Source organism: Eptatretus burgeri, chromosome 1 (assembly GCF_056783735.1).
Source record: "Eptatretus burgeri isolate ZD-2024b chromosome 1, Ebu_testis_v1, whole genome shotgun sequence".
NCBI classification, from domain to species: domain Eukaryota; kingdom Metazoa; phylum Chordata; class Myxini; order Myxiniformes; family Myxinidae; genus Eptatretus; species Eptatretus burgeri.
Window position 1 is genome coordinate 78,126,983 of NC_140961.1, and position 26,275 is coordinate 78,153,257.

General features: G+C 47.6%; 1 protein-coding gene across 2 annotated transcripts in view; it reads right to left on the minus strand.

Moving 5' to 3' along the window:
* The window catches only part of LOC147034798 (XK-related protein 8-like), a 37,599-nt gene extending 19,307 nt beyond the window's left edge, over window positions 1–18,292 (minus strand). For both annotated transcript variants that reach the window (XM_085889209.1, XM_085889216.1), the window contains exon 1: window positions 18,095–18,292. In XM_085889209.1, the coding sequence (XP_085745335.1) occupies window positions 18,095–18,131 (37 nt within the window). In that variant the 5' untranslated portion in view covers window positions 18,132–18,292. The remainder of the gene's footprint in view (window positions 1–18,094) is intronic.
* Between the last annotated feature and the right edge of the window lie 7,983 nt (window positions 18,293–26,275).

The following is a 26,275-nucleotide window of genomic DNA, read 5'->3' on the forward strand; positions in this document are numbered from 1 at the left end:
GGGTCCTCACCGAATGCAGACGAAAGTTTTGGCAGGGGCTACTTGCAGCCTATGTTGATCTTTGCAAAGCGTTTGATTCAGTGAATCGGGATGTCCTCTGGAGGATTGTTGGTCTTCATTGGGTGCCAACAAAACTGATCGATCTGATGTCTGAACTATACTCTGGTACTGAGAGTGCTATAAGATGTGGTCATACCATCTGTGACTTATTTCCAGTTGTTACTGGAGTTTGACAGGGGTGTATACTGGTCCCCACACTTTTCAGCACCTGTATGGACTGGATTTTAGGGAGGATGTCGGAGAGATCAAGCTGCGGTGCATCGTTTGGGAATGTCAAGATCTCGGACCTTGATTTTGCAGATGATGCAGTCATCTTTGCGGAGACTTTAGATATCCTTTTGGGGGTCCTCGAGTTGCTGAATGAGGAGTCGGATCTGCTGGGATTATGGCTTCCCTGGGTGAAAACTAAGATCCAGGCTTTCAATTACATCTTGGATGCTGCTGTCCTGTCTGTTCCTGTTTGTGGTGAACATGTTGAGGTTACGGAGAGATTCACTTACCTTGGCAGTGATATTCGTGTCTCTGCTGGCTGTGAGCCAGAGGTCAACAGACGTCTGAATCGGGCCTGGGGAGTCATGGATTCACTGGATCACGGAGTGTGGCGCTATTGGTACCTGTGCGGGAGGACGAAAGTCTGAGTCTTCAGCTCCTTGGTGCTTCCAATCTTGATTTATGGATGTGGGACTTGGACTCTGACCAGGGATCTGAGACGGAAACTTAATTCCTTTGGTGCCATGTCTCTTTGGAGAATCCTTGGCTATCGCTGGTCGGACTTTGTGTCCAATGAGCGGTTGCTGAGAGAGACTCTAATGAGATTTGTTACCTGCATAGTTCGTGATTGTCAGCTGCGGCTGTAAGGACATGTGGCTCGTTTTCCTGATGCTGATCCTGCTCACCAGATTCTCTCAGCGAGGGAGCCTCGTGAGTGGAGGCGGCCAATGGGCCAACCACGTGCCTCGTGGTTGCAGCAGGTTGATCAGCATCTCAAGGAGATGGGGATGGGCCTGGGAGATGGCCAGATGGAGGCCCCTGCAGTACCTTCCAGTCATCTGCTGAGAATTTCCTTTACAATAACTCATGAGGCTTTGGGACATCATCGCTGAACTCAAAAAAATGAGAGACCCTAAAGCGCCCGTTTGTCATTCTTGTACTTATTATTATTATTATTATTATTATTATTATTATTACGAGCAAATACAACCCGTCGCTACGGTGACGGGAATATTAAGATAGGGAAAGGGGGGGGGGAGAAAGAGGGAGAGAGGAGGGAGGGGAAGGATAGAGGATGGAGAGAGAAGGGAAGGAAGGGAGGGAGAAGGGTAGGAGAGAGAGAGAGGGATAGGGCTGGGAGCGAGAGGGGTGGGAGAGAGAGGGATAGGGCTGGGAGGGAGAGAGAGGGATAGGGGCGAGGGAGAGAGAGGGATAGGAATGTGTGAGAGAGAGAGAGAGAGTGTGTGTGAGTGTGTGAGAGAGAGAGAGGAGTGGGATAGGGATGAGAGAGGGAGAGGGGTGAGAGCAGGCAGAGAGAGTGAAGAGTGCAGAGGGGGAGAGGAGGGAGGTTTCTGGCAGATGTGACGCACGATTTGATGTCCATCCGAGAGACGGCACACACATTGATGAATCCTTCCTGTGCAACACCAGGATTACAGTTTATAGCTGGGTCGGGAGTCAAACCCAGGCGAGACAGCTTAGAGCGAGCGTGTGTACCTCTCAGCTATCCTGCCATGATCTGGCAATTCATTGCTATATCAAAACCGAATTGATCTGAGCAGGAGCTCCGACTGCTAACAGAAAAAAAGCTTTAATTTGCCCAATTCGCACATTCTTTGACAGCCATTCCTCTCCTCGACATTTTAAACTAGAAAGAGCAATCAGAGATTGCAGACCCTCAGCAGAACTTATTTTGTGTGGTGTTTGTGTCGTTATGTGTGGTGTATTTTATGTGGTGTTTGTGTACTGGTGTGTTACATAATTAATAAAAGACAACTGGAGCTGCCACTTTAGAAGTGCTGGCAGTGATGACCGGGTACCAAGACGTCCCACTTCAATGCAACCCCGCTTTGATCAGACACCTGACCCTGACGTTTTTTTAATGATTATTCAATTGAATTCAGAATGGGATTAAAATAAATTCAATTCAAATCAAATGGAAGACCAAATTGGTACAGATAAGAGCTGCACTGGAGTAATCAGAAGAAACCCCCCCAAAAAAAACCTGGATAGAATTTGCATTTCAGCTGCCACTGCTCTACCCTCAAATCCATCCAGGTACAGCCAAGTGAGCGTTTATGAAAGAAAAAAAAAACCCAGATCAAAAAATGAAATAATTCTGGCTGCCAGACCATGTGTCCGATCAAGTTGAAATTTAAAACATATATTCCCTATTACTACTCGATCATAAATTTGAAGTTTCATGTTGATTGATTAAGCGGTCCCAGAGAAAACATTATTTAATATTTTTCTTCAATCCAATATGGCTGCCAAACGATGTGACCTATCAATTATTCCTGAACAAACTTGTAGACCCAAGACTTGGGGAACACGTGTGAAGTTTTCTCTCGATCTGTCTACCCAGATCGAGGGATGTTCCTCCAAAAAGTATGAAACAAGGTTGGGATAGTTAACCTCCGCCATCGAAGATCGGAGGTTACTGTTTTCACCCCTTTCTGTTCGTTTGTTTGTTTGTGAACAGTATTGCGGAAAAACTCCTTGACGGATTTTGACGAAACTTGGTGGGGGGGATTAGGTCTGGTCCAAGGATCATGCCATTAGATTTTGGACTGGGTCCAAAATCCAATATGGCCGCTATGGCGGCCATTTTGAAAAAATATTTGAATTTTTTTTTTTGCATTTCTACATGTTTTAAGTGATTTCCACCCCACCCCCCCCAAAAAAAAAATGATGGAGAAAAGAACTATAACTGTAAGCACTGTTGACATCATATTTAATGAATAAGATATAAGGTTCACTTGAGTGACCCAGCAGTATTGGCGGCGGAGGTTTTGCACTCTCCCGAGTGCTCCCCCTCTAGTTTCACATGAAATGATCATGTGAAACTATCCTGACATCTGTCTTTGAATAATGGTTGTCTCGAGAAAAGACAGTTATATTGAACACACACACACACACACACACACACACACACACACACACACACACACACACACACACACACACACACACACACACACACACACACACACACACACACACACACACTTAGTGGCTTGTATAGTCGGGACAACCATTATTCAAAGAAAGATGTAGGGATGGTCTCACATGATCGTTTCTTGTGACCTTTTGGGGTAACATCCCTACATCTTTGCAATGTTACTTGTTGTATTTGTGGCCAGCTGCTTTGTTCAACTTCAGAAGCTCTGCAGCAGGATTTTGAGCCAAGTAAGCAATGCCAATGTTTATTTTGAGCATCAGCAGAGATTCAACTGTCCTTCTCACTAGGTGGCTTCTGTCCCCAGAAACAATACTCCGGACCATAGGAAAGCAGCATTCACTGTCGACATTCCTTGCAGAAAGAGACAGTGGCACACGTACCAGAATCAGAAAAGTGGATTATGTTGGCGGGGAAGAACCGATTCCTGTTACCTCGCGCAGCTTTGTCCAGGTGTCAATGCTCAGGTCCTGGGGGAGATCGGCTGTGTCTACCATCTGGAAGTCAACAGCCTCGGTCTTCAGGACATCCAGCTTTTCGTAAAGCTTCAGCTGAGGCAAGTGATTCGCTACTTGTATGGTAGTGCAGTACTAGTATGAGGAAAAGCACTGTATGTGGTCTGCTCCTCAGAATTGAGGATGCTCATATCAGACCACATACAGTGATTTGAGTGGGAACTTCTTGAAGATGGTCTTCACAAATTTAGTATGGAATAGACTATGTGGCAGATTGATTTGGTCATGCTGGGTACTTATACCATCCTCCATCATGGTATTGAGCGACTTTTCATGCTCGAGATAGGAAAAATAAAATCGATATTTCGCTGTATCTCGCTACTTTGGTCCATTTCACATGTTAAATTGGGATATTTTCGTGGTAGGTCGTGAAGTGGGACACGTAACGTCAAATCTTGACTGTTGGACAGTATCCAAGATTTTAGTGTTTTTTGGTTTAAATAAAGACCAGCCTTTTCACTTTCCTTCTTTCACTGTTTGAACAGTTTCATCAAGTTAACTTTACTTTATACACACAGAGTGGTATCATAATTCTACTTTCGATTGTTGATACATCTTCCTCTAATCCTCACTCCAATCACGATGTCATCCAAGTTTGATTTCTTCATCTTCTTCTTCTTCTTTCGGCTGCTCCCGTTAGGGGTCGCCACAACGGATCATTCGTCTCCATTTCGCTCTATCCTCCACATCTTCCATTGACACTCCAACCGCCCGCATGTCCGCCCTCACTGCATCCATGAACCTCTTCTTTGGCCTTCCTCTTCTCCTCCTGCCTGGCGGCTCCATCTTCAACATCCTTCTCCCGATATACTCCCCTTCCCTCCTGTGCACATGTCCAAACCATCTCAATCTCGCCTCTCTCACTTTGTCTCCAAACCGTCCTACCTGCGCTGTCCCTCTAATATACTCGTTCCTTATCCTATCCATCCTCGTCACTCCCAACGAGAATCGCAGCATCTTTAACTCTGCCACCTCCAACTCCGCTTCCTGTCTTTTTGTTAGCGCCACCGCCTCCAAACCATACAACATAGCTGGTCGCACTACCGTCTTATATACTTTCCCCTTCACTCTTGCAGCTACCCTTCTGTCACAAATCACTCCTGCAACTCTTCTCCACCCACTCCATCCTGCCTGCACTCTCTTTTTCACTTCTCTCCCACACTCTCCGTTACTTTGGACAGTTGATCCCAAGTATTTAAACTCATCAACCTTCCCCACCTCAACTCATTGCAACCGCACCATACCACCACCCTCCCTCTCATTTACGCACATGTACTCCGTCTTACTCCGACTGACTATCATTCCCCTTGCACATACACACACTTCAGTGTACACACACACACACACACACACACACACACACACACACACACACACACACTACAGAGGGATGCATGTACACACACACACGACGTGTGCACACACACACACACACACACACACACACACACACACACACACACTACAGAGGCATGCATGTACACACACACGACGCGTGCACACACACACACACACACACACACACACACACACACACACACACACACTACAGAGGCATGCATGTACACACACACACACACGACGTGTGTACATACACACACTACAGAGGCATGCATGTACACACACACGACGTGTGCACATACACACACTACAGAGGCATGCATGTACACACACACGACGCGTGCACATACACACACTACAGAGGCATGCATGTACACACACACGACGCGTGCACATACACACACTACAGAGGCATGCATGTACACACACACGACGTGTGCACATACACACACTACAGAGGCATGCATGTACACACACACACACGACGAGTGCACACACACACACACACACTACAGAGGCATGCATGTACACACACACACGACGCGTGCACACACACACACACACACACACACACACACACACACTACAGAGGCATGCATGTACACACACACGACGCGTGCACATACACACACTACAGAGGCATGCATGTACACACACACGACATGTGCACATACACACACTACAGAGGCATGCATGTACACACACACGACGCGTGCACATACACACACTACAGAGGCATGCATGTACACACACACACGACGTGTGCACATACACACACTACAGAGGCATGCATGTACACACACACACACACAACGTGTGCACATACACACACGACAGAGGGATGCATGTACACGCACACGACGTGTGCACATACACACACTACAGAGGCATGCATGTACACACACACGACGTGTGCACATACACACACGACAGAGGCATGCATGTACACACACACACACTACAGAGGCATGCATGTACACACACACGACGCGTGCACATACACACACTACAGAGGCATGCATGTACACACACACGACGTGTGCACACACACACACTACAGAGGCATGCATGTACACACACGACGCGTGCACATACACACACTACAGAGGCATGCATGTACACACACACTACGCGTGCACATACACACACTACAGAGGCATGCATGTACACACACACGACGTGTGCACATACACACACTACAGAGGCATGCATGTACACGCACACGACGTGTGTACATACACACACGACAGAGGCATGCATGTACACGCACACGACGCGTGCACACACACACACACACACACACACTACAGAGGCATGCATGTACACACACACGACGCGTGCACACACACACACTACAGAGGCATGCATGTACACACACACACGACGTGTGCACATACACACACTACAGAGGCATGCATGTACACACACACGACGTGTGCACATACACACACTACAGAGGCATGCATGTACACACACACACGACGTGTGCACATACACACACTACAGAGGCATGCATGTACACACACACACAACGTGTGCACATACACACACGACAGAGGGATGCATGTACACGCACACGACGTGTGCACATACACACACGACAGAGGCATGCATGTACACACACACACACACTACAGAGGCATGCATGTACACACACACGACGCGTGCACATACACACACTACAGAGGCATGCATGTACACACACACGACGTGTGCACACACACACACTACAGAGGCATGCATGTACACACACACTACGCGTGCACATACACACACTACAGAGGCATGCATGTACACACACACTACGTGTGCACATACACACACTACGGAGGCATGCATGTACACACACACGACGTGTGCACATACACACACTACAGAGGCATGCATGTACACGCACACGACGTGTGTACATACACACACTACAGAGGCATGCATGTACACGCACACGACGCGTGCACATACACACACTACAGAGGCATGCATGTACACACACACGACGCGTGCACATACACACACTACAGAGGCATGCATGTACACACACACACGACGAGTGCACACACACACACACTACAGAGGCATGCATGTACACACACACGACGCGTGCACACACACACACACACACACACACACACACACTACAGAGGCATGCATGTACACACACACGACGCGTGCACATACACACACTACAGAGGCATGCATGTACACACACACGACGTGTGCACATACACACACTACAGAGGCATGCATGTACACACACTACAGAGGCATGCATGTACACACACACGACATGTGCACATACACACACTACAGAGGCATGCATGTACACACACACGACGCGTGCACATACACACACTACAGAGGCATGCATGTACACACACACACGACGTGTGCACATACACACACTACAGAGGCATGCATGTACACACACACACACAACGTGTGCACATACACACACGACAGAGGGATGCATGTACACGCACACGACGTGTGCACATACACACACTACAGAGGCATGCATGTACACACACACAGCGTGTGCACATACACACACGACAGAGGCATGCATGTACACACACACACACTACAGAGGCATGCATGTACACACACACGACGCGTGCACATACACACACTACAGAGGCATGCATGTACACACACACGACGTGTGCACACACACACACTACAGAGGCATGCATGTACACACACGACGCGTGCACATACACACACTACAGAGGCATGCATGTACACACACACTACGCGTGCACATACACACACTACAGAGGCATGCATGTACACACACACGACGTGTGCACATACACACACTACAGAGGCATGCATGTACACGCACACGACGTGTGTACATACACACACGACAGAGGCATGCATGTACACGCACACGACGCGTGCACACACACACACACACACACACTACAGAGGCATGCATGTACACACACACGACGCGTGCACACACACACACTACAGAGGCATGCATGTACACACACACACGACGTGTGCACATACACACACTACAGAGGCATGCATGTACACACACACGACGTGTGCACATACACACACTACAGAGGCATGCATGTACACACACACACGACGTGTGCACATACACACACTACAGAGGCATGCATGTACACACACACACAACGTGTGCACATACACACACGACAGAGGGATGCATGTACACGCACACGACGTGTGCACATACACACACGACAGAGGCATGCATGTACACACACACACACACACTACAGAGGCATGCATGTACACACACACGACGCGTGCACATACACACACTACAGAGGCATGCATGTACACACACACGACGTGTGCACACACACACACTACAGAGGCATGCATGTACACACACACTACGCGTGCACATACACACACTACAGAGGCATGCATGTACACACACACTACGCGTGCACATACACACACTACGGAGGCATGCATGTACACACACACGACGTGTGCACATACACACACTACAGAGGCATGCATGTACACGCACACGACGTGTGTACATACACACACTACAGAGGCATGCATGTACACACACACGACGCGTGCACACACACACACACTACAGAGGCATGCATGTACACACACACACGACGCGTGCACATACACACACTACAGAGGCATGCATGTACACACACACACGACGTGTGCACACACACACACACTACAGAGGCATGCATGTACACACACACGACGCGTGCACACACACACACACACACACACACACACTACAGAGGCATGCATGTACACACACACGACGCGTGCACATACACACACTACAGAGGCATGCATGTACACACACACGACGTGTGCACATACACACACTACAGAGGCATGCATGTACACACACACGACGCGTGCACATGCACACACTACAGAGGCATGCATGTACACACACACGACGTGTGTACATACACACACTACAGAGGCATGCATGTACACACACGACGCGTGCACATACACACACTACAGAGGCATGCATGTACACACACACGACGTGTGCACATACACACACTACAGAGGCATGCATGTACACACACACACACGACGTGTGCACATACACACACTACAGAGGCATGCATGTACACACACACAACGTGTGCACATACACACACGACAGAGGGATGCATGTACACGCACACGACGTGTGCACATACACACACTACAGAGGCATGCATGTACACACACACAACGTGTGCACATACACACACGACAGAGGCATGCATGTACACACACACAACGTGTGCACATACACACACTACAGAGGCATGCATGTACACACACACGACGCGTGCACACACACACTACAGAGGCATGCATGTACACACACACACGACGTGTGCAGACACACACACTACAGAGGCATGCATGTACACACACACACGACGTGTGCACACACACACTACAGAGGCATGCATGTACACACACACGACGTGTGCATATACACACACTACAGAGGCATGCATGTACACACACACGATGTGTGCACATACACACACTACAGAGGCATGCATGTACACACACACGACGTGTGCACATACACACACGACAGAGGCATGCATGTACACGCACACGACGTGTGCACATACACACACTACAGAGGCATGCATGTACACGCACACGACGTGTGCACATACACACACGACAGAGGCATGCATGTACACGCACACGACGTGTGCACATACACACACGACAGAGGCATGCATGTACACACACACGACGTGTGTACATACACACACTACAGAGGCATGCATGTACACACACACGACGTGTGCACATACACACGACAGAGGCATGCATGTACACACACACGACGCGTGCACACAGACACACACACTACAGAGGCATGCATGTACACACACATGACGTGTGCACACACACACACTACAGAGGCATGCATGTACACACACACGACGCGTGCACATACACACACTACAGAGGCCTGCATGTACACACACACGACGTGTGCACACACACACACACACACACACACACACACTACAGAGGCTTGCATGTACACACACACGACGTGTGCATATACACATACTACAGAGGCATGCATGTACACACACACGACGTGTGCACATACACACACTACAGAGGCATGCATGTACACACACACGACGTGTGCACATACACACACACACACACACACACACACTACAGAGGCATGAATGTACACACACACGACGCGTGCGCACACACACACACACACACACACACACACACACACACACACACACACACACACACACACACACACTACAGAGGCATGCATGTACACACACACACACGACGTGTGTACATACACACACTACAGAGGCATGCATGTACACACACACGACGCGTGCACATACACACACTACAGAGGCATGCATGTACACACACACGACATGTGCACATACACACACTACAGAGGCATGCATGTACACACACACGACGCGTGCACATACACACACTACAGAGGCATGCATGTACACACACACACGACGTGTGCACATACACACACTACAGAGGCATGCATGTACACACACACACACACAACGTGTGCACATACACACACGACAGAGGGATGCATGTACACGCACACGACGTGTGCACATACACACACTACAGAGGCATGCATGTACACACACACGACGTGTGCACATACACACACGACAGAGGCATGCATGTACACACACACACACTACAGAGGCATGCATGTACACACACACGACGCGTGCACATACACACACTACAGAGGCATGCATGTACACACACACGACGTGTGCACACACACACACTACAGAGGCATGCATGTACACACACACGACGCGTGCACATACACACACTACAGAGGCATGCATGTACACACACACTACGCGTGCACATACACACACTACAGAGGCATGCATGTACACACACACGACGCGTGCACATACACACACTACAGAGGCATGCATGTACACACACACGACATGTGCACATACACACACTACAGAGGCATGCATGTACACACACACGACGCGTGCACATACACACACTACAGAGGCATGCATGTACACACACACACGACGTGTGCACATACACACACTACAGAGGCATGCATGTACACACACACACACACACAACGTGTGCACATACACACACGACAGAGGGATGCATGTACACGCACACGACGTGTGCACATACACACACTACAGAGGCATGCATGTACACACACACGACGTGTGCACATACACACACGACAGAGGCATGCATGTACACACACACACACTACAGAGGCATGCATGTACACACACACGACGCGTGCACATACACACACTACAGAGGCATGCATGTACACACACGACGTGTGCACACACACACACACTACAGAGGCATGCATGTACACACACACGACGCGTGCACATACACACACTACAGAGGCATGCATGTACACACACACTACGCGTGCACATACACACACTACAGAGGCATGCATGTACACACACACGACGTGTGCACATACACACACTACAGAGGCATGCATGTACACGCACACGACGTGTGTACATACACACACGACAGAGGCATGCATGTACACGCACACGACGCGTGCACACACACACACACACACACACACACTACAGAGGCATGCATGTACACACACACGACGCGTGCACACACACACACTACAGAGGCATGCATGTACACACACACACACGACGTGTGCACATACACACACTACAGAGGCATGCATGTACACACACACGACGTGTGCACATACACACACTACAGAGGCATGCATGTACACACACACACGACGTGTGCACATACACACACTACAGAGGCATGCATGTACACACACACACAACGTGTGCACATACACACACGACAGAGGGATGCATGTACACGCACACGACGTGTGCACATACACACGACAGAGGCATGCATGTACACACACACACACACTACAGAGGCATGCATGTACACACACACGACGCGTGCACATACACACACTACAGAGGCATGCATGTACACACACACGACGTGTGCACACACACACTACAGAGGCATGCATGTACACACACACTACGCGTGCACATACACACACTACAGAGGCATGCATGTACACACACACTACGCGTGCACATACACACACTACAGAGGCATGCATGTACACACACACGACGTGTGCACATACACACACTACAGAGGCATGCATGTACACGCACACGACGTGTGTACATACACACACTACAGAGGCATGCATGTACACGCACACGACGCGTGCACATACACACACTACAGAGGCATGCATGTACACACACACGACGTGTGCACATACACACACTACAGAGGCATGCATGTACACACACACGACGTGTGCACACACACACACACACACACTACAGAGGCATGCATGTACACACACACGACGCGTGCACACACACACACACACACACACACACACACACACACACACACACACACACACTACAGAGGCATGCATGTACACACACACGACGCGTGCACATACACACACTACAGAGGCATGCATGTACACACACACGACGTGTGCACATACACACACTACAGAGGCATGCATGTACACACACACGACGCGTGCACATACACACACTACAGAGGCATGCATGTACACACACACGACGCGTGCACATACACACACTACAGAGGCATGCATGTACACACACACGACGTGTGTACATACACACACTACAGAGGCATGCATGTACACACACGACGCGTGCACATACACACACTACAGAGGCATGCATGTACACACACACGACGTGTGCACATACACACACTACAGAGGCATGCATGTACACACACACACGACGTGTGCACATACACACACTACAGAGGCATGCATGTACACACACACAACGTGTGCACATACACACACGACAGAGGGATGCATGTACACGCACACGACGTGTGCACATACACACACTACAGAGGCATGCATGTACACACACACGACGTGTGCACATACACACACGACAGAGGCATGCATGTACACACACACAACGTGTGCACATACACACACTACAGAGGCATGCATGTACACACACACGACGCGTGCACACACACACTACAGAGGCATGCATGTACACACACACACGACGTGTGCACACACACACACTACAGAGGCATGCATGTACACACACACACGACGTGTGCACACACACACTACAGAGGCATGCATGTACACACACACGACGTGTGCATATACACACACTACAGAGGCATGCATGTACACACACACGACGTGTGCACATACACACACTACAGAGGCATGCATGTACACACACACGACGTGTGCACATACACACACGACAGAGGCATGCATGTACACGCACACGACGTGTGCACATACACACACTACAGAGGCATGCATGTACACGCACACGACGTGTGCACATACACACACGACAGAGGCATGCATGTACACGCACACGACGTGTGCACATACACACACGACAGAGGCATGCATGTACACACACACGACGTGTGTACATACACACACTACAGAGGCATGCATGTACACACACACGACGTGTGCACATACACACGACAGAGGCATGCATGTACACACACACGACGCGTGCACACACACACACACACTACAGAGGCATGCATGTACACACACACGACGTGTGCACACACACACACTACAGAGGCATGCATGTACACACACACGACGCGTGCACATACACACACTACAGAGGCCTGCATGTACACACACACTACAGAGGCTTGCATGTACACACACACGACGTGTGCATATACACATACTACAGAGGCATGCATGTACACACACACGACGTGTGCACATACACACACTACAGAGGCATGCATGTACACACACACGACGTGTGCACATACACACACGACAGAGGCATGCATGTACACGCACACGACGTGTGCACATACACACACGACAGAGGCATGCATGTACACGCACACGACGTGTGTACATACACACACTACAGAGGCATGCATGTACACACACACGACGCGTGCACATACACATACTACAGAGGCATGCATGTACACACACACTACGCGTGCACATACACACACGACAGAGGCATGCATGTACACACACACACTACAGAGGCATGCATGTACACACACACACGACGTGTGCACATACACACACGACAGAGGCATGCATGTACACACACACACTACAGAGGCATGCATGTACACACACACGACGTGTGCACATACACACACGACAGAGGCATGCATGTACACGCACACGACGTGTGCACATACACACACGACAGAGGCATGCATGTACACGCACACGACGTGTGCACATACACACACGACAGAGGCATGCATGTACACGCACACGACGTGTGCACATACACACACGACAGAGGCATGCATGTACACGCACACGACGTGTGCACATACACACGACAGAGGCATGCATGTACACACACACGACGTGTGTACATACACACACTACAGAGGCATGCATGTACACACACACGACATGTGCACATACACACGACAGAGGCATGCATGTACACACACACGACGCGTGCACACACACACACACTACAGAGGCATGCATGTACACACACACGACGTGTGCACACACACACACACACACTACAGAGGCATGCATGTACACACACACGACGCGTGCACATACACACAGTACAGAGGCATGCATGTACACACACACGACGTGTGCACACACACACACACACACTACAGAGGCATGCATGTACACACACACGACGCGTGCACATACACACACTACAGAGGCATGCATGTACACACACACGACGTGTGCACACACACACACACACTACAGAGGCATGCATGTACACACACACGACGTGTGCATATACACACACTACAGAGGCATGCATGTACACACACACGACGTGTGCACATACACACACGACAGAGGCATGCATGTACACGCACACGACGTGTGCACATACACACACTACAGAGGCATGCATGTACACGCACACGACGTGTGCACATACACACACGACAGAGGCATGCATGTACACGCACACGATGTGTGCACATACACAGACACAGACACAGACACAGACACAGACACAGACACAGACACAGACACACACACACACACACACACACACACACACACACACACACACACACACACACTACAGAGGCATGCATGTACACACACACGACGTGTGCATATACACACACTACAGAGGCATGCATGTACACGCACACGACGTGTGCACATACACACACTACAGAGGCATGCATGTACACGCACACGACGTGTGCACATACACAGACACAGACACAGACACAGACACAGACACAGACACAGACACAGACACACACACACACACACACACACACACACACACACACACACACACACACACACACACACACACACACACACACGACAGCGTCAGGTCATTGGTGCAAACTATTCCCACCGGCGAGAATGGGGAGACTACGAGTGATTTTCACCTCTACGTGTGGAATAGTTCAAGCGGTTGAACCACTGATCCCTGCCAGCGGGAGGGCCGGAGGGGGTGTTGGATTTCCGGAAGTTTGTGGGGAAGAACTGAATAATTTCATAACCACAGTGACTCGGCCCCTCCTTGTTGAGTGAATTTGGGGAAATCAGATGACTTCCCATAAAAACGTCATCCTCACCTCAAGGACAGGAGATGGCACTCACTCCAACTACCTTGGAGCTTTGTCTCACTACAACTACCTTGGAGCTTTGTCTCACTACAACTACCTTGGAGCTTTGTCTCACTACGACCTTGGAGCTTTGTCTCACTACAACTACCTTGGAGCTTTGTCTCACTACAACTACCTTGGAGCTTTGTCTCACTACAACTACCTTGGAGCTCTGTCTCACTCCAACTACCTTGGAGCTCTGTCTCACTACAACTCCCTTGGAGCTTTGTCTCACTCCAACTACCTTGGAGCTTTGTCTCACTCCAACTACCTTGGAGCTTTGTCTCACTCCAACTACCTTGGAGCTTTGTCTCACTCCAACTACCTTGGAGCTTTGTCTCACTACAACTACCTTGGAGCTCTGTCTCACTCCAACTACCTTGGAGCTTTGTCTCACTCCAACTACCTTGGAGCTCTGTCTCACTCCAACTACCTTGGAGCTTTGTCTCACTCCAACGACCTTGGAGCTTTGTCTCACTACAACTACCTTGGAGCTTTGTCTCACTCCAACTACCTTGGAGCTTTGTCTCACTCCAACTACCTTGGAGCTTTGTCTCACTGCAACTACCTTGGAGCTTTGTCTCACTCCAACTACCTTGGACCTCTGTCTCACTCCAACTACCTTGGAGCTCTGTCTCACTACAACTACCTTGGAGCTTTGTCTCACTCCAACTACCTTGGAGCTTTGTCTCACTCCAACTACCTTGGAGCTTTGTCTCACTCCAACTACCTTGGAGCTTTGTCTCACTCCAACTACCTTGGAGCTTTGTCTCACTCCAACTACCTTGGAGCTTTGTCTCACTCCAACTACCTTGGAGCTTTGTCTCACTACAACTACCTTGGAGCTTTGTCTCACTACAACTACCTTGGAGCTTTGTCTCACTCCAACGACCTTGGAGCTTTGTCTCACTACAACTACCTTGGAGCTCTGTCTCACTACAACTACCTTGGAGCTCTGTCTCACTTCAACTACCTTGGAGCTTTGTCTCACTACAACTACCTTGGAGCTTTGTCTCACTACAACTACCTTGGAGCTCTGTCTCACTACAACTACATTGGAGCTTTGTCTCACTACAACTACCTTGGAGCTTTGTCTCACTACAACTACCTTGGAGCTTTGTCTCACTACAACTACCTTGGAGCCTTGTCTCACTACAACTACCTTGGAGCCTTGTCTCACTACAACTACCTTGGAGTTCTGTCTCACTCCAACTACCTTGGAGCTTTGTCTCACTCTAACTACCTTGGAGCTTTGTCTCACTCCAACGACCTTGGAGCTTTGTCTCACTACAACTACCTTGGAGCTCTGTCTCACTACAACTACCTTGGAGCTCTGTCTCACTACAACTACCTTGGAGCTTTGTCTCATTACAACTACCTTGGAGCTTTGTCTCACTACAACTACCTTGGAGCTTTGTCTCACTACAACTACCTTGGAGCTCTGTCTCACTACAACTACATTGGAGCTTTGTCTCACTACAACTACCTTGGAGCTTTGTCTCACTACAACTACCTTGGAGCTTTGTCTCACTGCAACTACCTTGGAGCCTTGTCTCACTACAACTACCTTGGAGCCTTGTCTCACTACAACTACCTTGGAGCTCTGTCTCACTACAACTACCTTGGAGCCTTGTCTCACTACAACTACCTTGGAGCTTTGTCTCACTACAACTACCTTGGAGCTCTGTCTCACTACAACTACCTTGGAGCTTTGTCTCACTACAACTACCTTGGAGCTTTGTCTCACTACAACTACCTTGGAGCTTTGTCTCACTTCGTGATCTCCCCAATGGCAGGATAACATGGTCATGACCTTCCAACACGAGTCGGGGCACAAATTTGTATCTTGTTCGGGATGCCGATGATAAGTTGCCCACTCTTGAGTAAAAACTCCGTGATCTTTAACTTCCATCAACTTGTGCTGGCACAAGGAGCACCCGGCTTAACGTCCACCCAAGGGGGGAGGGTTCCCCCCTCACCAGGCGGGAAATTTTGTAATTTTACCATAATCTTCGTCCATTCCAATGCACTCTTTTTTGCAAAACTACAGAAGAATAATCCTGTTTTCCTGATACATTTTCACCGTAAAGCCAAAAGAAACTTCACAACATGAAAAACAAATCAAAAACTTCGACGAGACATATATTATCATGTCGTGAAAGCCTTGCTGTATTGTCTTTAGCTATTGTTAGCAAAAAGCTCGGTAAAAGCTGTTCAAGTGTACAAAGCATAGTTGAGTTGGTTACTAAGTAGTTTGACCAAGGAACGTTAATCTCACCTCGAAATGTGCGGAGGAGAGACGTCTTCATAGTCATTAGTCAGGAGCTACCCCACGCAGACTGTGTGGGATCTCTCACTGAACTCGTAAGATCACAAGGATTTCAGATTGAAGCGCTGAGGGGCAGGGAGGGAGGAGGAGGAGAGTAGGAGGGAGTAGGAGGGGAGTTGGAGGGGAGGAGGAGGGGAGGAGGAGGGGAGGAGGAGGAGAGTAGGAGGGAGTTGGAGGGGAGGAGGAGGGGAGCAGGAGGGGAGGGACGAGGTGACTCCTGGGTGACGTCAGTAGAAGTGGCTTCGTTTTCTCCTTATCTTGCTTGGGTTATATTGATCCCTGGAATATCATCGACTGCAAACCTTCGCCCCGGTGTCACGCAGTGTGTAGGCAGATTATAACTGAGGAAAAACAAATTGTAGTTAAGGCAGGATAGATTAAAGGGATGTGCAGAGAGAGCAGATTGATGGGCGAGAGTGGTAATACAAGGTAAATGTCATGAGCAAAATTTACAAGAAAGGCAACTGGGTATGGGGGCACATTGGGTTGACAGTCCTTATGTGCAGAGGTATTAAATAGATCTCTTTTGGACGGTTCAACTCATTTTGACATGGACCTCAGGGATCACCTCCTGCAAAGCCTGGCCCGAGTCATGGTCGAGATATCTTTTGTACAATCACATATCAATATGTACGTATAATAAGTGTATAATCACATATCAATATGTATGTATAATATGTGTATAATCACATATCAATATGTACGTATAATATGTGTATAATAACATATCAATATGTATGTATAATATCTGTATAATCACATATCAATATGTACGTATAATATGTGTATAATCACATATCAATATGTATGTATAATATGTGTATAATCACATATCAATATGTATGTATACGTGTATAATCACATATCAATATGTACGTATAATATGTGTATAATCACATAACAATATGTATGTATATGTGTATAATCACATATCAATATGTACGTATAATATGTGTATAATCACATATCAATATGTATGTATAATATCTGTATAATCACATATCAATATGTACGTATAATATGTGTATTGTTACGGATCTGGAAACCATATGCATTCAACATACAGATGTCCCAAAAGTCAGGTATGCCGTTAAGTACATGTAAGATAGAACCCTTCCTTTTGTCTGGTGGGAGAATCAAAGGCGTGCGTTGTGATTTCTTTTAGTTAGGTTATTACATCTAACAAGCCATCTAACAACCATCCCATCCCCCGTCACAAACCACCGCCAACCGGCTGCCTTCTCGCACCCTGACGTGCTGAGGCGGGATCTCGCGGTTCCAGTTTCTCGGCTTCCACAAACGATGTAACTCTTTCACGTCAACCTTTGCAACATTGATACTGTTGCTCGACAAGTACGAACCCGCGTCGAAGAGTGGGTGGGGTTTCCCGGCAGGGACCAAAACCCCACCCAGGAAGGGCGAGTCCATGGGAGCCTGCCCAATCAGGGCGGGGAGTGAGGTCTGTTCGAGCGAGCCCCGCCCCGTTGAGGGAGGTCCATAAATTCCCGAGCACTCTCTGAGGCAGAGGTGTTTTTGGGGTTGTTACGAAGGGGTTGTTACGAAGGTTGTTCGGACGTTTTCGACGAGGTTGTTGTTGAGCGTGCAGTTCCTTTGAAGCGGAGGGTTGAGCAGAAGGTCATGAAGGCGGCGAACGTGTCTCTGCTGGCCCTCTACAAGGAAAGGAAAGAGCAACCCTGACCCCCCTCCATGGACCCCGCTATTCACCACCCGAGCTCCACCACGAACCACGAGTCCCACACGTGCGACTGGGGAACAAACCAACGACCTTTGTCAGGTGCAGCATCGTGGAGCACCCCTTCCTCCGACGGTCAGGTACCCAACTGGACTCTGACCCCCAGCTCGTCTCTCTCCTCGGCTGCGAGGGTCCAATAAAGAACTCTGGGTTTATTTTCATTTGTGTGTGTGTGTGTGTGTGTCTGCGTGTGAGCCCGTCTTAAGTATAACTGAATAATGTTTTTGGAACATTGTAAATACTTCTTGCATATTCACATTAAGTCTTGCTTTGTGTCTTCATCTACTGTAAATAAATCATCACAGAAATGTTCCCAGTCTGTTTCCGTCCCTTCTTGCATTGGTCCAGCATGGTTCGGATCTGAGTTTAGGTGGGGCTTTATCCCCGGTAATCGGACAATTGGAGCCGGGACGTCCTGGGCAGGCCCGCTCGACTGCATCCGAGCCGGAAATGTGGGTGGCAGAGTCGTAGTCGGTAGGTGTAATTTTACTGCTGCCGGTAGAGTGAATCCGGTTCGGCCAGGCGTTCTGAGGGCGTCGATCCCTGGTAGCCGAGACCACGTGGTTACTTAGGGACATTGGATCGAGACAAATAACCCTACACCACGCGTTTGAGATATTGGCGTTCCACGGTCGGTTAAATGACCCGCCGGCTCACGGAGTTATCCGAGCGACGGCCAACAATTCTGGGGAGTGTGGTGGGAGACGATGCAAGCTTTCCCCACCTAGTGGTTGTTCTCGCCACCGACCCCCGGCCCGCAACAGTATAATCACATATCAATATGTACGTATAATATGTGTATAATCACATATCAACATGGATGTATAATATGTGTATGATCACATATAAATATGCATGCATATGTTTGATCAGATATCAATAATCAGATATCAATATGTATGCATATGTGTTTGATCACATATCAATATGTATGTATAATCACATATCAATATGAATGCATAATATGTTTGATCACATATCAATATGTATGCATATGTGTTTGATCACATATCAATATGTATGTATAATCACACATCAATATGAATGCATAATATGTTTGATCACATATCAATATGTATGAATAATCACATATCAATATGTATGCATATGTGTTTGATCACATATCAATATGTATGTATAATCACTTATCAATATGTATCTATAATCACGTATCAATATGTATCTATAATCACATATCAATATGTATGCATAATATGTTTGATCACAGATCAATATGTATGTATAATCACATATCAATATGTGTATAATCACATATCAATATTTATGTATAATATGATCACAATCATGCATGTATATGTGCAAATCATGGTGTGTGTGTGTGTGTGTGTGTGTGTGTGTGTGTGTGTGTGTGTGTGTGTGTGCGTGTGCGTGTGCGTGTGTGCGCGCGCGCCACCCCCACTGTTTGTCATCTTCACTCACGAGTCTAAGACTGAACTCCACTTGTGAGTGTGTGTGTTTGTTGTTATGTGTATATGCAGGTTTCAGAAAGTGGAATGGAGTCCTCCCAGGACTAAGTATCCACCTTCGTTTCGGTAAGGGCGGTCACGATTCATGGCCTAAGTTGTGAAGTTGTGTTGTTCTCAAAGTTGTGTACTGAGGGCTCTTTTCAGGATCGTCACTGAGCCCCGGACAACCTCCAACTGTAGTTTGTTTGTGATAATTTTCCCAGGGATGGTTTGTGGGATCTTTGTAAGGTTCTTCTTTATTATTCCCGTTTCTCCAATTATCACTTGAACAATTTCGGCATGCTTCAGCTTCCACGATCTTTTCATGTCATTCGTGAAGTCTTGATTTCTTTGTTATTTTGACCAAAATCACTCGATACTGAAACCTCAATTTATAATGCCTCATTTTCCTTTTTGTATCTGAGTACTATTGATGCGGGCCGGGGATCGGCTGCGAGCACGACCACTAGGCGGAGCAGTAGGGTCGACTCTGCCGAACACCCGGAATCTAGATCGTACCTTTTGAAAAACTCCGAGAGGTACGGGTCCCTTACAGGACCGTGAATCGTCAATAATTCCACCACGTGGGACAGGGTTATTTGCCAAACTTCAAAATACCTAGAGACCCACATGGTGAGCTACCGAGTATTCACACCCTCAAAGGCACTCATACGGGACGAGCCGTATGCGTGCTCGACCCGTGCGTGACCCAAGCGGATGCTCACCGAGCTTCCGTCGGTCCCAAATGCACACCACTACGGCAACAACGGCCTTCTTTAATTCTCCCAGCATGCACTGCGTTAAACCAATGAAGAAAACACAAAAACGAGCTGATACATTTCACACATGGATATTTATTTGCAATGGGTGGGGAAGAAACTCAAGAGCTGAGTTAAAACCGACTAAAGCAAGGCAAATATGTGCAGCAAAGAGCACTTAAACAATTCCTACTTACAGACGGGCCCATCGACAGACACACACACACACACACACACAGATACCCAGAAGGTCATGGACCTTCCCGCCTCGTGCGGTTTTGCTGAGATGAGCGAACCAGCCCAGCGTCGAGATGTGGTCAGAAGAACCAGGCTCCAGCGAGACGCGAGCAGAATCCAGAGCTCCGTTCGGCGCTCGTCCCGACAACCAAAAACTCCCTTGTCATTCCTGGGGGGGCTTCTTTTCCTGACCACTCGCCTCCCGATTGGACGAGGGGTCCTCACGCAACTCATGGCGGCCTCCCGGTTGGACGAGGGCGTGCGTGTAGTGCTCGCCCTCTGCTCATTCGCTGGAGCTTCGAGCCGAAGCGACGGAGGCTCCGCCCACGTTCTCACCTCTGGCCACGTGCCTTATGGCGATCGTGCAGAGTCAGAAACGGGGTGGGTGAGACACCCGCTCCTTGCCGATTGGCTTAGAGGGACGCCATGCCTATATTAGGCTCCGCCCACATCACGCTTTCTGGTGAGCGTGCGAAGAATACCGCAAGCGTTATGGCGACCGGTTGAGTCGGGGAAGGTGGTGTTGTTGTAGTGGATGTAGTAGTAGTAGTAGCTGTAGTTGTGAGTGATGTAAAAATCCGAACTATCAAAATAACTTTGCAGCGCATGAACATTTAATGCACCCATTAAACAAGGGACGGGACCCTAACTAGAAACACATACTTACCAATATAACTGTTCTATAGGACCTGTATGTTGAGTGCTCATGGCTTTCAGATTCGTAACACTATGTCCGGTCGCAGTGCTTTGCTTTCTATGTTTGCGTTCGATAGGATCATCAGGTCGTACGTGAGCATCATGTCCTTGTTAGTCCATTCCCGTCTCAGCGGGAGATGAGGTTTTGCCATCACTTCTATGTGTCTGTGTCTGTGTGTGTCTATCCAGGCTATAACTTCTTCTTTTTTTTTTTTACCATTGGAGCTTTTTTTCATTAAATTTTCAACAAAGCTTTACGATGACAATATGGAGAAGACAAATTAATAATTTGGACAAAAGGTCAAAGGTCAATATCACATAAAATCGTCAATTTTCATCCAATTGACCTGAAATTTTGAGAATTAGCAAATTAGGTCACTGAATTGCTTCACCAATCAAAAGCTAGAAGTCAATTGTTTTGTTTTTTTTGATCAAAAGGTCAAAGTTGCATAAAATATCTGTCAGTCATATCAATATGGCAGTGACCCAACATGACCCAATCCAGAGTGTAACCTGTGTTCTATCAAGGTCACAAAATCATCAATTTGCATCTGATTGACTTGAAATTTGAGCAGGGTTTGCATATTGGGTCACTGAAGGCTCCTGCTTTTGATGTCAAAAGGTTAAGGTCACCTAAAATGTTCAATCTTTTTGTATTTATTACCTCACCACAAGAGGTGAAGGAGGTTATGTTTTCACCCCTTTCTATCCGTTTGTTTGTGTACAAGATAGCTCAAAAAGTTGTGGACGGATTGGGATGAAACTTGGTCGATAGGTTGGGTGTGTGACCACGACGAAATTATTCGATTTTGATGAAGAACCGAATCCAGATCCGACTACTAGAATTTTTAAAGTGATTTTTCACCGTTGAGAGATGGGTTCCAAAAACGATAAATAGCATGATATTTCAAAAATTACCCCCGTTTGGGGGTGACGGTCATCTCTGTTTTGACCGTATCACATCGACGATTTTTCCAACTTTGAAGACACGTGACTCGATAACCAGGTCGAATTTTTAAAAACCGGCCTGACCAAATTTAGATATTGTTCCATATTATCAGAATCCGAAGAAATTTCGAAGATCGGATCACAAACGGTAGAGGAGATTGATTTTAAAAATGGACGATTTCGCAACTTTGGAGTGGCATTGACCTTGACCTTCAATCGTGTAGAAAGTCATACCGCCGTGCATCACTCATCGACCCCTACCTACATATCAAGTTTCATCAAGATCGGGCAAAATTTTTTTTGACCGTATCACATCGACGATTTTTCCAACATTGAAGACACGTGACTCGATAACCAGGATGAATTTCAAAAAACCGGCCCGATCAAAATTTAGATATTGTTCCATATTATCAGAATCCGAAGAAATTTTGAAGATCGGATCACAAACGGCAGAGGAGATTGATTTTAAAAATGGACGATTTCGCAACTTTGGAGTGGCCTTGACCTTGACCTTCAATCGTGTCTGAAGTCATACGTCGTGCATCACTCATCGACCCCTACCTACATATCAAGTTTCATCAAGATCGGGCGAAATTTTTTTTGACCGTATCACATCGACGATTTTTCCAACTTTGAAGACACGTGACTCGATAACCAGGACGAATTTCAAAAAACCGGCCCGAACAAATTTAGATATTGTTACATATTATCAGAATCCGAAGGAATTTCGAAGATCGGATCACAAACGGCGGAGATAGATTTTGAAAATGGACGATTTTGCAACTTTGGAGTGACCTTGACGTTGACCTTGACCTTCAATCGGGTCAAAGGTCATACCGTCGTGCATCCCTAATCGACATCTACCCACATACCAAATATCAAGAAAATTGGAAGAAAAAAATGGGGACGTATGTACGTACGTATGGACGGGCTGACATCGAGACCAGTTTTATTCGAGATGACCTAAAAATGTATTGGGCCAGATATGTTCTTGTGGATCAGGCATTACGAGGTGGAGGTATGCACTCTACCGAGTGCCATTCTAGTTTTGGCTGTTTTTTCATCATACTTAGCATACAGAAGAAGAAGAAGAAGACGAAGTCAGGGTGGTGCGTGATATCTTCAATTCACATCTGTTTTTGGAAGTTTTTTGCAAGGTGAGTGAGAGATACCTTTTCTGGTTTGTGTTCATGCTTGTGTACAAATTGTATTCGGTAGTGTGTGGAACTTTTTACAGACACTGCTAATATGACATCTGCATACGACAAACTACAGTTGGCGCTCTGTGCACTTGATTGAGTTCCATCAGGCCGCCACATCCTTCTTCCCTTGGCAGGTACATTATCGGGATGCATTGATTTTTATAGAACATTTTGTGAATAGTGAGGAGTTTCCTTGTTCTGAGATCTAGTTTTCTGATTTCTGCTTGTGGCTACTTCACGATTCCGCAGCTTGGAACAGTGGTGCTGCTCGTTGGTTTATGGCTTTGATTTCGTTCCTTGGGGAGAGGTACATTACATGGCCAAAAGTATAGTATCTCCGCTCCATGGAAGGGCAAGAAGGGGCAGAGCCGATTGTGTGGATGACCTCACTTTTCCCAGGATTAGTCCTGGAAGAGGAGGCTAACCCAAAGAACCCGCCAGCTTGCACATGGCGATGGCGTTGGTGACGACACTAACACGTCATCTATGTATGGGCTCACCTTTAGGCGCTCCTCATGGGTTCCAGGTACTCAGAATACAGGGAAGGATGGGCCTGCTCACAGTGCAAACACAAGTTGTCCAATACCAGAAGCGACTGGGAAGGTTCCAAAGAGATGTCCATTGACCAAAACATGGGCTTCAACGTTCCTATACATGAGGTCGACCCAATGCATCAAATATGGTCCAAAGCCAAAACGACCATCATGCATTCATGAGACACTCTGTTAAAAGTCTTCTCCTGGTTCTCCTGGGCTGATGGTGTCGACCATCACCTTTGGGTGGAACAACCAGAGAACATTGCAACTGGCCTGGCACTGAACCCTACCCAAAAGAGGAAGTCCATCACCACCTGAAGCAATTCAAACTACTTGAGTGAAGTGGGACGATGTTGTCGACATACAAAATGTAATCCTTTCTGGGTGTCTGTGATTTTCTTTTTGCCATCACAATATTGAATTTCAAAATCATTTGGAAAAAACAAACAAACAATAGTATCCATGAGGGGTGGTGGGGTTTGGTGATAAAACAGAAAAAGGGAAGGAGTTGTAGGAGCAATAAAAAGGGAAGAG